General features: G+C 45.3%; 1 protein-coding gene across 1 annotated transcript; it reads left to right on the top strand.

The window, feature by feature from the left end:
- Positions 1–306: 306 nt before the first annotated feature.
- Positions 307–885, top strand: LOC126338548 (putative gustatory receptor 2a). The gene is made up of 2 exons (XM_050001566.1): positions 307–330; positions 415–885. The coding sequence occupies exons 1-2, from the start codon at positions 307–309 to the stop codon at positions 883–885; spliced, it is 495 nt and encodes a 164-aa protein (XP_049857523.1).
- Positions 886–17,834: the final 16,949 nt, after the last annotated feature.

Raw genomic sequence — 17,834 nt, 5'->3', positions numbered from 1 at the left:
TTGTTAACTACTTGCTTAGCTACTAGAAACAAGCATCTGTGTGAAATTATTGCGTTGTTTGAATCAGTAGACAAATTGCTTTCGTATCAGCAAGACAGCTATGGCAGAAAATCGTTCGCTAAAACTCGATTAACTGCTGTTGTTATGGTTGGAGTATTCATTATATTCGTTTGCGTTACTGGACTTGCCGCAGAAGTGGACGGTTCGTATAGTACATGGAAAAATAGAATAGTATATTTCTTTGGAGCATACGCGCTTCTTTGGTACCTGCAGTTCGTCGGTGTAGTGCTGGCTCTGCGAGACCGGATGGGGGCGATCCGCGTGCAGCTGGTGAGAAGTGTGCGGCCGCCCCTGCACGGGGAGGCGGAGCTGGACGAGGCGGTGACCTCCGGAGGGCGGCGGTGGGCGGCGGAGGGCGAGCTGCGGCGGCTGCAGCGCGCCAGGCTGGCCCTGCACCGCGTCGCCCGCCTCTGCGGACACCACTTCGGCCCGGCGCTGCTGCTGTCCGCGCTGCAGCACGCGGTCCAGATGGTCACCCTGACGTACAGCATCGTGCTGCTAGCACAGAGCGATCGAGACCCCACACACCAGACACGCGCTGCCACGTATTCTCTCTGCCTCTTCGTGCTGGCTATAACTACCAGCCTGCTGGCAATGTGCTGGCAGTGTTCCTCTGCGGTAGACCTGGCTGAGACTGTGGGCGAGCTGCTGGGAAAGCTTCACATTCTGCTGCGGCGAGGAACTACCTCTGACGTCCTCTGTCTGTCGATCAAGAGGATGAACTTCTCAGCTGCGGGCTTCTTTGATATTGATCTAAGCTTATTTGTAGCAACTATTGGAGCTACTATCACTTACGTTATAATACTTATTCAGTTTAAGCCATAAATTAGTAAAATTATATCAGCTTACTGAGTTTTGTTACATGTAAATGTATCCTTTTGCGTGCGACAAACGACAATGTCCTTCTAAGCAGACCTCCCTCCACCTTCTAGCGAACGAAGTTCCTTGCTGTCATGGCAGCTACCTATTTCGTTCATGCAACAAGACCACATCACTCGTGTGCAGGCAGAATCTGTTTTCATCACTATAGACCAAGGACCACCATACCATTTTGGAAGTAAATCAATGACGTCACCAGTCGAGCCTTCAACGTCGATACTGTGGCGTGAATGGAAGACGGACTAGAGGTACACATGCCCTGCCACACTGCTAATAAACGATTAACAACAGTTTATGTTGACACATCTGGGCTCACAAGCTCTCTCATCTGTGCTGTGGTATCTGGACGATCTGCCCCTGCTGCCCTTACAGTGCACCATCATAGCATGCGTGTGTGCTGTGTGAACGCCCAGAACTCCGTCCACGGGTGTGAGAATTTTCACGTGAGCGCTGATATCAGCATCTTTGCACAACTGACGCAGCACGTCCCACATATATGGAATTCTCCGAAAGGACCATCCCGCCACTCGTAAAGGCAAAAGTTGACCCCTTCTAGACTCGTTTGGTTGGCTACAGAAAGCACGAGTGCACCTCTGCAGCATTATCGCTCGCTTGCTTCCCACGTTTGCACCACACTGTGTCCTGGCTGTGTGCATTCCATATTCAAGGGCAGATACAGAAGACGGTCTGGCACTTATGCACCTTTGCCACTACCATTCTGTAAGCGGACGACGTTGAAAGAATGATCAGTACATCTACTATTCCCCAGGTAGCATATGTTGTTGTTGTTGTCTTCAGTCCTGAGACTGGTTTGATGCAGCTCTCCATGCTACTCTATCCTGTGCAAGCTGCTTCATCTCCCAGTACCTACTGCAACCTACATCCTTCTGAATCTGCTTAGTGTACTCATCTCTCGGTCTCCCTCTACGATTTTTACCCTCCGCGCTGCCCTCCAACGCTAAATTTGTGATCCCTTGATGCCTCAAAACATGTCCTACCAACCTATCCCTTCTTCTACTCAAGTTAGATAGCATATACAATCATCAAATCAAAATCAACATAGTCTTCCGTGGTGTGCTAACTTTTTCCGGCAGTGTATACGACAGTCTCTGCTTTATAATGACTTATGATGTGTTTTTAAGTGTCAGATAGCGTTAGCAGCCTTTGCAAGGGAGTAAGAATATTTATTCCACAATTTCACTACACTATCACTATCTCTGATAGTAAATCATGCTTTTGAAAGACCGCACTCAGTTTTCAGCACTTAGTGTATGATTTATTATCTAAAAATACCAGGCTCAAGTGCAAGCAAATTGCCAAGTAATTAATATAAATCATTTGTTAAGCTGTGTAGAAATACAAAGCCATCACCTCTATTGAAGACCCAGAATAGACTAAGCCGCACAATACAACCCTGAAAACTTTTCGTCATAGTTTCACTAAAGGGGACGAGATCTCGGTATATGGTACTGTCACAATCATCATACTGGACTGGACAAGAGTTTGCATAGATTTCGTCTAGTATACGGAGCTATGAAACATCGTAATTCAAATGATATTCAAAATGATCTTGTCCCTACGTTCTCTGTAATCTACTGTACGTGTTTTATAGTAAGCGAAGAGGAGCTTGCGGTCTAATGAAAGTATTAAGGACTTATTTTTATCTTAAATTATATTGGTGTCACACACTGTTCGTCTAATATGTTACACGCACCATGTACACGTGGCTCATCACTGTTACACTCATTATTTACACTTGGTGACTACCGTTATTATGGTCTGGCACTTCATCAGCTGTTAAAATTGTGTTCACCACATGACGTCCTACCTGCGTAATGCATAGTTGTGTTGTGTGTATCCACCTGTATGAGCAGTGAACAAAGAGCTACAAAAGTAACAGCGATCTAAGATCATGTCTTATTACTTACATACACGATTTGATAAGATAGTCAAGCGACCTTCTCGAAAGTATACAGAGAGTATGCTGCGAGCTAACATCCCAAAGACGTTCGGACTCACATGCAGTTCCTCTTCGTCGAAATGTCTTGGCTCAAACTGGTCTAGGGGTTGAACTGCGCATGTCGCATTACACTGCCTAAATTAGACATTTGTGACCCTTTGCTTAAATTGTCTGGCTGATGGCAAGTTTTAGAAATTGTGTGAAACATACAAAGTTAATATAACATACAATAACAGTAATAATAATATCGGGAACTAAATTAACGACCCATAAATGATGTAGGCCACGTAGTGGCAATTTGGTTAGAATATTGTTTTTTTAAGAAAGCAAATTAATAGCGAAAGTGGTCGTATCGAGAGTTACTGTTACCCTCGAACTCATACCCATTTGACACAGTTCGATCATTCACAATCTCATCGCGAATTACAAGTCCAATACTCCACCTCGTTATCTACGCGGAAAGTTCACACCAGGCGCGTGGCTGCTCGCCGCTCAGAGACGAAGTTCCGCCACACCACACACAACGAAATTTTCTAAGTCGTCTCACTTCCTGTCCGCTTTCGCGTCTCAATCCCTACTACTGCCTGTCTCCGTCCGCGTCTCCCACGTGCCCAACGTCGTCGCTCAACTGACTAGTGTAGTTCCTTTCCCTGAAGTCGTCTGTCTGAGTGCCTACAGCTTATTCTACATTATTTTACGTTTTAACATATTTAAATAATCAAAGCTTGACCACTTTCACATTCTAAATAAAGCAACAGTAATATCCATTATATAGTAAAAGTTAAATTCTTTTACATAAAACCAATACAATTTCCTTCTTAACATAGAATGTCATGACCAATAACCTTGCACCAAAGTGCTTTCCGATAAATAACTAGAGAACAAAAGTAACTGTTATGCACTAAACCTTACAACAAATATTCTATTACCTAATGATTCAATAAGGAGTCATGCTGTCATCGTTCAATGTGTTCAATGTAGATGAAATGATGACCTGATGCTTAACTGAAAATAATGATAATTTAAATTTACTGTATCTTTTAAGCAAATAAAGCTAAAGAGTTGATATTTACAACATTTGTCATTTTAATGATCCACTTTTATATGAAATGTCGCTCGTTAAGATCGACCAAAGCGTTCATATTTTAGCATTCAGGCCTTTGTTGTAAAAAAAATTGTTAATTTCACTTTAACAGTAAATCCTAAACTATTATAGATGTGATTAATATTCAAGGTTTATTGGGATCAACACGAAAATTTAAGAAAGTTGGTAGGTTAAAATTACAGTGGCTTCATTCCCTGAATTACCACAGACTTCAATAGTTTTCATAATGTTTTCACTTTATGGCTGATCTTAAGTCCACCATATTTAACACTGCTACGCCTCCCTGACAATGTTGACTGGAATACTCTCTTTCAAATTCTGAAGGTGGCAGGGGTAAAATACAGGGAGCGAAAGGCTATTTACAATTTGTACAGAAATCAGATGGCAGTCATAAGAGTCGAGGGGCATGAAAGGGAAGCAGTGGTTGGGAAAGGAGTGAGACAGGGTTGTAGCGTCTCCCCGATGTTATTCATTCTGTATATTGAGCAAGTAGTAAAGGAAACAAAAGAAAAATTCGGAGTAGATATTAGAATTCATGGAGAAGAAGTAAAAACTTTGAGGTTCGCCGATGACATTGTAATTCTGTCAGAGACAGCAAAGGACCTGGAAGAGCAGTTGAACGGAATGGACAGTGTCTTGAAAGGAGGATATAAGATGAACATCAACAAAAGCAAAACAAGGATAATGGAATGTAATCAAATTAAATCGGGTGATGTTGAGGGAATCAGATTAGGAAATGGGACACTTAAAGTAGGAAAGGAGTTTTGCTATTTAGGAAGTAAAATAACTAATGATGGTCGAAGTAGAGGGGATATAAAATGTAGACTGACAATGGCAAGGTAAGCTTTTCTGAAGAAGAGAAATTTGTTAACATCGAATATAGATTTATGTATCAGGAAGTCGTTTCTGAAAGTATTTGTATGGAGTGTAGCCATGTATGGAAGTGAAACATGGACGATAACTAGTTTGGACAAGAAGAGAATAGAAGCTTTCGAAATGTAGTGCTACAGAAGAATGCTGAAGATAAGGTGGATAGATCACCTAACTAACGAGGAGGTATTGAATAGGATTGGGGACAAGAGAAGTTCGTGACACAACTTGACTAGAAGAAGGAATCGGTTGGTAGGACATGTCCTGAGGCATCAAGGGATCACAAATTTTGCATTGGAGGGCAGCGTGGAGGGTAAAAATCGTAGAGGGAGACCAAGAGATGAATACACTAACCAGACTCAGAAAGATGTAGGTTGCAGTAGGTACTGGGAGATGAAGAAGTTTGCACAGGACAGAGTGGCATGAAGAGCTGCATCAAACCAGTCCCAGGACTGAAGACAACAACAACAACGCCTCCCTGGTCACAATCAGCTCCTACGGGGTTTCCCTATGACGTAGGTTCTCGTCGGTCTCACTCGCACACTATAGTGCTTATACCTCATTCAGCACAACAGACGCCTGTGGATTTTCCCAACTTTGTGACGAATCTGCGCTCACTGTGGCACATGGTCCTGGACGACAGGATTCGTTTCACGATTCCTGGAATGTTATCTCTTTCGGCACTGTACTTATATACGAGCGAAATGCTCGTTAACTCACTATATAAACACGATAAACATGGTTTACTGTTCGTGGCGCATTGCCATGGCTTCTCTTACACCAGTAGGCATTAAAAATCATGATTTATTGATATAGTGAGTGGATGTGGGGACACCAAGGGATGGAAGTACAGTTGTCCTACTGTCCTAGATTCTTATTTCGTCCTCCAGTACTGTTCTACACCTGATATAGTCCACTACCCGATGGAAGACAACGAGAAAATTATTTTGGGGAAATGACGGTGCGACATGTTACCCATTGTCTCCATTATGAACAAAGATAAATGACTCATCCATGACTAAGGTGTGGCGTTACTTATTGTTTTAGCAAGTGTATAGTAATAATGAGTATTTAGATTTATTTAACTCCTCGTTGGGCACTATTCGTGCCGTTGAGTAAATTACTTACAATGGGAAAGCAGACTATTAATGCGATAAATTTGCGTCAAATAATTAACCATTGTTGGAGAATTCGAAGTACCGTGCATTTTTGTAATGAAACATGACATTTTGATAATGAAGAACCGACGAATTAATCCCGTATATTGAACTTTATTTTCTAAACGACACAGATGATGAACGATTTGCTAAGGTTACACAGAAAGACTACACATTTCGTCTTTATAGTGTCTTTAATTTCTGTATCCAGCTAGTGAATAGCTCCAGATGCTCGTCAGATGCAAGGTTATTAATGAAGACGAGTCTCGATCGATACTTCATTAATGGTATTACATCCCCGAGACTAACATGTGTCAGCAGTATACTCATTAACTCAAGATCGCGAAGATCATTCCTCTTGTAAGGATGATAACCAACGTAGGTAACGTATTTTTAAAGATGGAAGGCTCTTCAACAATTGTCTTTTCTACGTAAGTTGATATTTGCCCTAGTTGTGTACTGGAATAGTCTGACTGAAAAGCATTGCAAACCGCAAAATAGGTATTGTTATTAAACTTCCTGGCAGATTAAAACTTTGCGCAGGACAGATATTTTTTTTTCGTTTTTTTTTCCATCCGTTTAAGTTCGTTGTTGATCGATTAGCTCAGTTTTTTACAGAGGGCTGCTAACCCTGTGACCGAACACGCTGAGCTACCGTGCCGGCATCTCGAACTCGGAACGTTTGCCTTCCGCGAGCAAGTGCTCTACCGAATGAGCTACCCAAGCACGACTCACGCCCGGTCCTCACAGCTTTCCTTCCAAACAAGCCAAAGGTCCCGAGTTCGAGTCTCGGTCCGACACACAGTTTTAATCTGCCAGGAAGTTTCATATGAGCGCACACTCCGCTGTAGAGTGAAAATCTCATTCTGGAAACATCCCCCAGGCTGTGGCTAAGCCATGTCTCCGCAATATCCTTTCTTTCAGGAGTGCTAGTTCTGCAAGGTTCGCAGGAGAGCTTCTGTAAAGTTTGGAAGGTAGAAGACAAGGTACTGGCAGAACTAAATCTGTGAGGACGGGGCGTGAGTCGTGCTTGGGTGGGTAGAGCACTTGCCCGCGAAAGGCAAAGGTCCCGAGTACGAGTCTCGGTCCTGTATACAGTTTTAATCTGCCAGGAAGTTTCATATCAGCGCACACTCCGCTGCAGAGTGAAAATCTCATTCAAGTACTGTTATTTCTAGACATGTGTCTGTATATGGATAGACTTTTCTTCCGGATCATAATGTTTCTGGGTTTAGCGCGCAGAGTGTTTTATAAACCATCTGTTAAGCTCCTAAAATTTTGCCTGGCTTCAGTGAGAAGCCACTTACAGTAACCATATCAAGGGTATTACTGGCGTCACTACAACTACACTACTCTTCAGCACCATCGTAGCAGCTGTCGCGTGCCCAACTATAACAGGAGTGATGTTTACACTCTTCGCATTGTTAACTGACGTTATGCATCTATAGTCTCCGTAGTTTGCCTGGTTAGAATCAGCTGCTACACCTAGTGCTTGCTTGATAACTCGTAACTGAAAAAGTTGCAGAAAAGCACTAGTGAACATGTCATTAATGAATACCACCAGGGTATGTTTTAAGTGACATTGATGAATCGCAGGTCCCTTTCCAGCAATATACAGTGTGTTACAAAAAGGTACGGCCAAACTTTCAGGAAACATTCCTCATACACAAAAAAAGAAAAGATGTTATGTGGACATGGGTCCGGAAACACTTAATTTCCATGTTAGAGCTCATTTTAGTTTCGTCAGTATGTACTGTACTTCCTCGATTCACCGCCAGTTGGCCCAATTGAAGGAAGGTAATGTTGACTTCGGTGCTTGTGATCTACAGTACTAGCATCAAGCACATCAGTACGTAGCATCAACAGGTTAGTGTTCATCACGAACGTGGTTTTGCAGTCAGTGCAATAGTTACAAATGCGCAGTTTTCAGACGCCCATTTGATGTATGGATTAGCACGGGGCAATAGCCGTGGCCCGGTACGTTTGTATCGAGACAGATTTCCAGAACGAAGGTGTCCCGACAGGAAGACGTTCGAAGCAATTGAGCGGCGTCTTAGGGAGCACGGAACATTCCAGCCTATGACTCGCGACTGGGGAAGACCTAGAACGACGAGGACACCTGCAATGGACGAGGCAATTCTTCGTACAGTTGACGATAACCCTAATGTCAGCGTCAGAGAAGTTGCTGCTGTACAAGGTAACGTTGACCACGTCACTGTATGGAGAGTGCTACGGGAGAACCAATTGTTTCCGCACCATATACAGCGTGTGCAGGCACTATCAGCAGCTGATTGGCCTCCACGGGTACACTTCTGCGAATGGTTCATCCAACAATGTGTCAATCCTCATTTCAGTGCAAATGTTCTCTTTACGGATGAGGCTTCATTCCAACGTGATCAAATTGAAATTTTCACGAGAATTCGCACGCTATTGTGGAATCACGTCATCAACACAGATTTTCTGTGAACGTTTGAGCAGGCATTGTTGGTGATGTCTTGATTGGGCCCCATGTTCTTCCACCTACGCTCAATGGAGTACGTTATCATGATTTCATACGGGATACTCTACCTGTGCTGCTAGAACATGTGCCTTTACATGTACGACACAACATGTGGTTCATGCACGATGGAGCTCCTGCACATTTCAGTCGAAATGTTTGTACGCTTCTCAACAACAGATTCGGTGACCGATGGATTGGTACAGGCGGACCAATTCTATGGCCTTCACGCCCTCCTGACCTCAACCCTCTTGACTTTCATTTATGGGGGCATTTGAAAGCTGTTGTCTACGCATCCCCGGTACCAAATGTAGAGACTCTTCGTATTCGTATTGTGGACGGCTGTGATACAATACGCCATTCTCCAGGGCTACATGAGCACATCAGGGATTCCATGCGATGGAGGGTGGATGCATGTATCCTCGCTAACGGAGGACATACTGAACATTTCCTGTAACAAAGTGTTTAAAGTCACGCTGGTACGTTCTGTTGCTGTGTGTTTCCATTCCATGATTAATGTGATTTGAAGAGAAGTAATAAGATGAGCTCTAGCATGGAAAGTACCGGAACTTCAAGCGCTGATAGAAAGCACAGAAGCTGAAATCGTTATAGGTACAGAAAGCTGGCTGAAGCTAGAGATAAATTCAGCCGAAATTTTTACAAAGGCAGAGACGGTGTTTAGAAAGGATAGATTGCATGCAACCGGTGGTGGCGTGTTTGTCGCTGTTAGTAGTAGATTATCCTGTAGTGAAGTAGAAGTGGATAGTTCCTGCGAAATATTATGGGTGGAGGTTACACTCAACAACCGAGCTAGGTTAATAATTGGCTCATTTTACCGACCTCCCGACTCAGCAGCATTATTAGCATAACAGCTGCGAGAAAATTTGGAATACATTTCACATAAATTTTGTCAGCATATTATAGTCTTAGGTGGAGATTTCAATTTATCAGATATAGACTGGGATACTCAGATGTTTAGGACGTGTGGTAGGGACAGAGCATAGAGTGACATTATACTGAGTGTACTATCCGAAAATTACCTCGAGCAATTAAACAGAGAACCGACTCGTGGAGATAGCATCTTGGACCTACTCATAACAAACAGACTCGAAATTTTCGACTCTGTAAATGCAGAACAGGGAATCAGTGATCATAAGGCCGTTGCAGCATCCCTGAATATGGAAGTTAATAGGAATATAAAAAAAGGGAGGTTTATTTGTTTAGTAAGAGTAATAGAAGGCAGATTTCAGACTACCTAACAGATCAAAACGAAAATTTCTGTTCCGACACTGACAATGTTGAGTGTTTATGGAAAACGTTTAAGGCAATTGTAAAATGCGTTTTAGATAGGTACGTGCCGAGTAAAACTGTGAGGGACGGGAAAAACCCACCGTGGTTCAACAACAAAGTTAGGAAACTATTGCGGAAGCAAAGAGAGCTTCACTCCAAGTTTAAACGCAGCCATAACCTCTGAGACAAACAGAACCTAAACGATGTCAAAGTTAGCGTAAGGAGGGCTATGCGTGAAGCGTTCAGTGAATTCGAAAGTAAAAATCTATGTACCGACTTGACAGAAAATCCTAGGAAGTTCTGGTCTTACGTTAAATCAGTAAGTGGCTCGAAACAGCATATCCAGACACTCCGGGATGATGATGGCTTTGAAACAGAGGATGACACGCGTAAAGCTGAAATACTAAACACCTTTTTCCAAAGCTGTTTCACTGAGGAAGACCGCACTGTAGTTCCTTCTCTAAATCCTCGCACAAATGAAAAAATGGCTGACATCGAAATAAGTGTCCAAGGAATAGAAAAGCAACTGAAATCACTCAACAGAGGGAAGTCCACTAGACATGACGGAATACCAATTCGATTCTACACAGAGTACGCGAAAGAACTTGCCCCGCTTCTAACAGCCGTGTACCGTAAGTCTCTAGAGGAACGGAAGGTTCCAAATGATTGGAAAAGAGCACAGGTAGTCCCAGTCTTCAAAAAGGGTCGTCGAGCAGATGCGCAAAACTATAGACCTATATCTCTGACGTCGATCTGTTGTAAAATTTTAGAACATGTTTTTTGCTCGAATATCATGTCGTTTTTGGAAACCCAGAATCTACTCTGTAGGAATCAACATGGATTCCGGAAACAGCGATCGTGTGAGACCCAACTCGCTTTATTTGTACATGAGACCCAGAAATTATTAGATACAGGCTCCCAGGTAGATGCTATTTTCCTAGACTTCCGGAAGGCGTCCGATACAGTTCCGCACTGTCGCCTGATAAACAAAGTAAGCGCCTACGGAATATCAGACCAGCTGTGTGGCTGGATTGAAGAGTTTTTAGCAAACAGAACACAGCATGTTGTTATCAATGGAGAGACGTCTACAGACGTTAAAGTAGCCTCTGGCGTGCCACAGGGGAGTGTTATGGGACCATTGCTTTTCACAATATATATAAATGACCTAGTAGATAGGCCGGCCGCGGTGGTCTCGCGGTTCTAGGCACGCAGTCCGGAACCGCGCGACTGCTACGGTCGCAGGTTCGAATCCTGCCTTGGGCATGGATGTGTGTGATGTCCTTAGGTTAGTTAGGTTTAAGTAGTTCTAAGTTCTAGGGGACTAATGACCACAGCAGTCGAGTCCCATAGTGCTCAGAGCCCTTTGAACCTAGTACATAGTGTCGGAAGTTCCATGCGGCTTTTCGCGGATGATGCTGTAGTATACAGACAAGTTGCAGCATTAGAAAATTGTAGCGAAATGCAGGAAGATCTGCAGCGGATAGGCACTTGGTGCACGGACTGGCAACTGACCCTTAACATACACTCCTGGAAATGGAAAAAAGAACACATTGACACCGGTGTGTCAGACCCACCATACTTGCTCCGGACACTGCGAGAGGGCTGTACAAGCAATGATCACACGCACGGCACAGCGGACACACCAGGAACCGCGGTGTTGGCCGTCGAATGGCGCTAGCTGCGCAGCATTTGTGCACCGCCGCCGTCAGTGTCAGCCAGTTTGCCGTGGCAAATACGGAGCTCAATCGCAGTCTTTAACACTGGTAGCATGCCGCGACAGCGTGGACGTGAACCGTATGTGCAGTTGACGGACTTTGAGCGAGGGCGTATAGTGGGCATGCGGGAGGCCGGGTGGACGTACCGCCGAATTGCTCAACACGTGGGGCGTGAGGTCTCCACAGTACATCGATGTTGTCGCCAGTGGTCGGCGGAAGGTGCACGTGCCCGTCGACCTGGGACCGGACCGCAGCGACGCACGGATGCACGCCAAGACCGTAGGATCCTACGCAGTGCCGTAGGGGACCGCACCGCCACTTCCCAGCAAATTAGGGACACTGTTGCTCCTGGGGTATCGGCGAGGACCATTTGCAACCGTCTCCATGAAGCTGGGCTACGGTCCCGCACACCGTTAGGCCGTCTTCCGCTCACGCCCCAACATCGTGCAGCCCGCCTCCAGTGGTGTCGCGACAGGCGTGAACGGAGGGACGAATGGAGACGTGTCGTCTTCAGCGATGAGAGTCGCTTCTGCCTTGGTGCCAATGATGGTCGTATGCGCGTTTGGCACCGTTCAGGTGAGCGCCACAATCAGGACTGCATACGACCGAGACACACAGGGCCAACACCCGGCATCATGGTGTGGGGAGCGATCTCCTACACTGGCCGTACACCTCTGGTGATCGTCGATGGGACACTGAATAGTGCACGGTACATCCAAACCGTCATCGAACCCATAGTTCTACCATTCCTAGACCGGCAAGGGAACTTGCTGCTCCAACAGGACAATGCACGTCCGCATGTATCCCGTGCCACCCAACGTGCTCTAGAAGGTTTAAGTCAACTACCCTGGCCAGCAAGATCTCCAGATCTGTCCCCCATTGAGCATGTTTGGGACTGGATGAAGCGTCGTCTCACGCGGTCTGCACGTCCAGCACGAACGCTGGTCCAACTGAGGCGCCAGGTGGAAATGGCATGGCAAGCCGTTCCACAGGACTACATCCAGCATCTCTACGATCGTATCCACGGGAGAATAGCAGCCTGCATTGCTGCGAATGGTGGATATACACTGTAGTAGTGCCGACATTGTGCATGCTCTGTTGCCTGTGTCTATGTGCCTGTGGTTCTGTCAGTGTGATCTTGTGATGTATCTGACCCCAGGAATGTGTCAATAAAGTTTCCCCTTCCTGGGACAATGAATTCACGGTGTTCTTATTTCAATTTCCAGGAGTGTAGACAAATCTAATGTATTGCGAATACATAGAAAGAAGGATCCTTTATTGCATGATTATATGATAGCGGAACAAACACTGGTAGCAGTTACTTCTCTAAAATATCTGGGAGTATGCGTGCGGAACGATTTGAAATGGAATGATCATGTAAAATTAATTGTTGGTAAGGCGGGTGCCAGGTTGAGATTCATTGGGAGAGTCCTTAGAAAATGTAGTCCATCAACAAAGGAGGTGGCTTACAAAACACTCGTTCGACCTATACTAGAGTATTGCTCATCAGTGTGGGATCCGTACCAGATCGGGTTGACGGAGGAGATAGAGAAGATCCAAAGAAAAGCGGCGCGTTTCGTCACAGGGTTATTTGGTAACCGTGATAGCGTTACGGAGATGTTTAGCAAACTCAAGTGGCAGACTCTGCAAGAGAGGCGCTCCGCCTCCCGGTGTAGCTTGCTCGCCAGGTTTCGAGAGGGTGCGTTTCTGGATGAGGTATCGAACATACTGCTTCCCCCTACTTATACCTCCCGTGGAGATCACGAATGTAAAATTAGAGAGATTCGAGCGCGCACAGTCGCGAACCATACGCGACTGGAACAGAAAAGGGAGTTAATGACAGTGGCACGTAAAGTGCCCTCCGCCACACACCGTTGGGTGGCTTGCGGAGTATGAATGTAGGTGTAGATGTAGATGTAGAAAGTAAGCGTTTCCGGACACATGTCCACATAACAGATTTTCTTTCTTTGTGTGTGAGGAATGTTTTCTGAAAGTTTGGCCGTACCTTTATGTAACACCCTTCATAGTCACACTTACTTAAACGTCTTTTTTTACTCCCATTTAATATCTTAATTTAACGTAAAAAAATTTGGTTTCACTAGTTGGAGCACTACACCCGAGTCGGCGTAAAACGTTTCCTGACAGCTATCTCCACTGTTGCCAGCTTTCTGCTGCATAACGCTAACGGCTGCAGGCGAAAAACTAGTCATCTACAGAGCCAGAAAAAAAAAGTGCGTGTTTCTAAAGGTTTACAATTCTCTCAAGGTTTAGTGTTGCAATAGTGCATGTGAACTACATGAAACAACCATATTCACAGATCAACAGCACAAGTGGTGCTGAGATATCAGGTATCTACCCACGCTGGAACACCCATATTCAAACTAAACTCCATCCGATCAGATCTAAGACGCAAAGTAGACCTAGTTTCGTGTATAGTAATATGCCTTTTGCTTTGTATACCCGCTCCTGTACAAAAGTTAGTAATGATGAAAAGATACATGTATGGATTAAAGCACTTGGTGTACTTGCTGAGAACGTAACTACAACTGGGGACATTACTTTGTATTACAGTTATTAAGAAAGTGTCATCCTTGACTCCTGTAACCGGGGGCGTCAGCCGAAAACCGCTAGATGTACATCTGGTAATCGGGGGCTCAAGGACGCAACAGTTTGAAAAACTTCGAAAACAGTGCAGCATAGCCCGCTGAGCGCCTAGCCAGTCCGCTACCCGCACGGTGGGCACGGCGCCAGGCTGGCGTACCAGCGGACGCACGAGTCTGAAGTCCGTCATCAGTCGCGTTACGCAGCCAAGGTCACTCGTTCTCAACGGTTCCGACCGTTCGCCGTGTCATCCTCAGCCCACAGGTGTCACTGGATGCGGATATTGGGGGCACGTGGTCATCAAGCTGCTCTCCCGGCCGTATGTCAGTTTAGGAGACCGGAGCCGCTGCTTCTCAATCAAGTAGCTCCTCAGTTTGTCTCACAAGAGCTGAGTGCACCCCGCTTACCAAAAGCGCTCGGCAGACCGGATGACCACCCATCCAAGTGCTAGCCCAGCCCGGCAGCGCTTCACTTCAGTGATCTGACGGGAACAGGTGTTACCACCGTGGCAAGGCCGTTGGCGAAACGCAAGGTTTAGCCTCCACCGGCGATAGAGCATGCGCTGACTGTGGCAACCAGGCTATTGTACAGATAGCGAATACTGTTCTTAGATATGCTGTGCCACGTCTGATCGACCTGTAACAGTTGTTGTTCGATGAGTCCCATGAGTTTCTCGTACCATCACATCCCACACGTTTTTGATTGGAGGCAAGTCAGGAGATCAGGCTTCGCAGAGAAGATGTTGCACGTGTTACAGAGCACTTTGAGTTTCATGGGCAGTGTGTGGACGAACATTATCCTCTTGGAAAAACACATGCCTCTCCTGTTTCAAGAACGCCAAAGCAACAGGTCTGACAACATTCTGCACGTACCGAGAGCTGGTTAGCGTGCCTTCTCGAAACAACTAAGGGGAACGAGAGTTGTAGCTTATCGCACCTCATACCATAAGGCCGGGGGTGGAACCAGTGTGTCTTGGGCGAATGCACTATATAATATGCTTTCAGCAAGACAAGTCGTACTCGCAAACGGCCAGCAGGCAGAAGCTGCTTTCATTATCTCTGAAAACCATGGCTCGTTATTTCATCTTCCAAGCGAGACCCTGATGGCACCAGTTTGGCGGCGCACGTTGATACTGTGGCGTGAGAGGAAGATGACCTAGAGGTGTGCACGCCTATAGTCCCACTACTAATCACCGATTTGCGACAGTTGATGTTGACACGTCTGGGCTTATAAGCCCTCTTCTTTGTTCTGTAGTAGTTGTACGATTTACCACTGCTGCCAATAAATTGCGACGATGCTGGCGGGCGACTGTGCTGTGTGGACATCCAGAACTTCATCGGCAGGTGTGAGACTTTTCACGTGACCCCTGATACCAGTACTGCTGCACGTCCAACTTGTGTGGCATTTTCCGAAAGGACCATCCTGCCACTCGTAATACCGCAGTTACATCCCTTTCAAACTCCTTTAGTTGGCTGTAGGAAGAACGAGTGCATCTCCATGACATGGTAGCCTGCTTGCTTCACACGTGGCCACGTGGCTCTAATATTTCATATTAAAGAGTAGACACAGAAGACGGTCGGGTAACTATACCACTTCTGATATCCGTTGGCGGTTGAAGCTGAAAGCATTATCAGTGTAGCTACTACCTCTCAAGGAGCATATGCCCTTATCAGATGAAAATCGACGTCGCGTTTCTAGGTGTATTTTTTTCTGCAGTGTATATAGCTGCAACACCAATGAGATGTTTCCACAGAAAAATTAACAAATTCGCCTTAAATCTTTGGTTGAGATAGGAGAGCGACGCTGCTGTCACTAACGAAGTACAACTGTCCGAAATCATATTGTGCTGACTGGATTACAGGACTATCAGATGCTATGACTTTAGAGCATTCGTGCAGACAGTAAAACAACTGGTCACAGTGAGCTTCATTCAAATTACGATAAAAAACCTCTGCGTAGGTAAGAAAATAGGTGAATGTTAGTTCACGTTTTTTGTTCCGTTCCAATAAGAATACTATAACTGTGTGAGACGCCTACGCAATAACGTGTCAAGACTTAAATCTTGGAGGCAAGTGCTTTCTTTCTCTACTCCACACCAACCAATGCAGTCTTGAAACGTTCGGTAATAGCAATACTTTATGCCTGGGAACTATTATTTCTAGTTCCTTAAAAATATTGCACAAAGTTGCGAACATAATGCTAATCATAACTACAGCTTTCGACTTATTTTTCCTCAAACAACTGAGCAGTGCGCCAGTGTCGTTTCTGTTGAGCAGCCAGCGACCGTCTTGGACAGTTCAATCACCCCCAAAACTCCATGTGAGTGGGAGAACAGATTGTTTCTTTGTGCATTATATTACGAGCCTCTAAGTAGAAAAGAGCTGCTTATTTAGTTTTTGCTTTTGTAGTTTACTCTTAACTATCTTGTTTGTCTGTGTAAAGTATATTTCTATCGTCTTCAGTATGAATAAGGACTATGAAATTTGTTTTTGGATGCAATCTGTATTGAACACCCCTCGATCAAAAGTCCAGCTGATGCTGGCTTCGGTCACGCAGCTTGAGGCTGTTGCCAAAGGGCAGCACTGTGGAGCGCTGGAAGTGGAGTTATAGCGGGTGTCTAGCACATTTCATTACCTCCCCTTCTGATCCATTAATGCGGGCGGCATAGTTACTTCTCGCACTCAGACTAACCCCTTACATGCGGTCGAGTGGTAGGTGGTTTCGAAGCGTGGCAGTCAATGAGTGATTTCTGGGGGATCGATCGAAAGGCCTACGCCGTTTCTCTGACAACCAGCGTTCAAGCGCTAACGGTAATTGTGGCTGACAAAGATCCTGATCTAGCTGCATTTGCTGGCCCAATTTCTGAGGAAGGCTCTCGACGTGCGTGGTCTGGTCAGTCACAGAAGGTGGGGTGATTGGAAACTGGGAGCTCCCGGCGAGTGTTGGAGCACCTACACTGGTGTCCAAAATTGAAGGAGCAAACGGAAATTTTTCAACGTTGCTTTTATTTTGCTACAAAACAGTGTAAACAGACGACACTTAAGTAGAAGCTGCATAAATAACAACGAACGTGAACAACAGCAACGTTCATACTGATAGACAAAAATTATCTTCGTTTTTTTTTCAGCTTAAAGGATTTGCACACACATTCCAACAATTTGTTAATCTGCTCAGCATGGAGTGTTACCACGTCTGGTTGCACTACAGACCTGACAACGACGGGGCACTCTGTGAGTAATGTTATCAGTCTCGTGCAGAGGCAGTAACACCTAATCTTCTTGCTGAGTTGCTCGCGCGTCTCGGAGAGTGGTTGGTGGGTGCTGAAGTGATGCAATCGTCTCCCTAGCCCATCCGAGACAAGCTCTGTGGAATTCAAATCGGGAGAGCGTGCAGGCCACGCCATGCTTGCAGTATATTCCGTTTCCAAGGAACCCTCAACAGCCAGTGCTCTCTGAGACCGACCAATATCGTCCATCAGTAGGAAGTCTGGGCCCACACCATCTGGAAACTACTGTACATGAGGTCCCAAGATCTCATCGCGTGACCTGTCAGCAGTTAAATCTTTGCTAATTCACCTTACAACTTCATGAAAGGGGCTAGTCGAGTGGTTAACGTTATGGATTCTCTTCGATATCGATCTTTTTCCACAATATTTTGATTCCTAAATCGTGTTCCACGTTCCCACCAGATGCGAATGAGT

The sequence above is a fragment of the Schistocerca gregaria genome, chromosome 1 (genome assembly GCF_023897955.1).
Source record: "Schistocerca gregaria isolate iqSchGreg1 chromosome 1, iqSchGreg1.2, whole genome shotgun sequence".
In the NCBI taxonomy this organism is placed as follows: Eukaryota; Metazoa; Arthropoda; class Insecta; order Orthoptera; family Acrididae; genus Schistocerca; species Schistocerca gregaria.
Note: the sequence above shows the minus strand (reverse complement) of the source record. Positions and strands in the feature narration are given on the sequence as shown.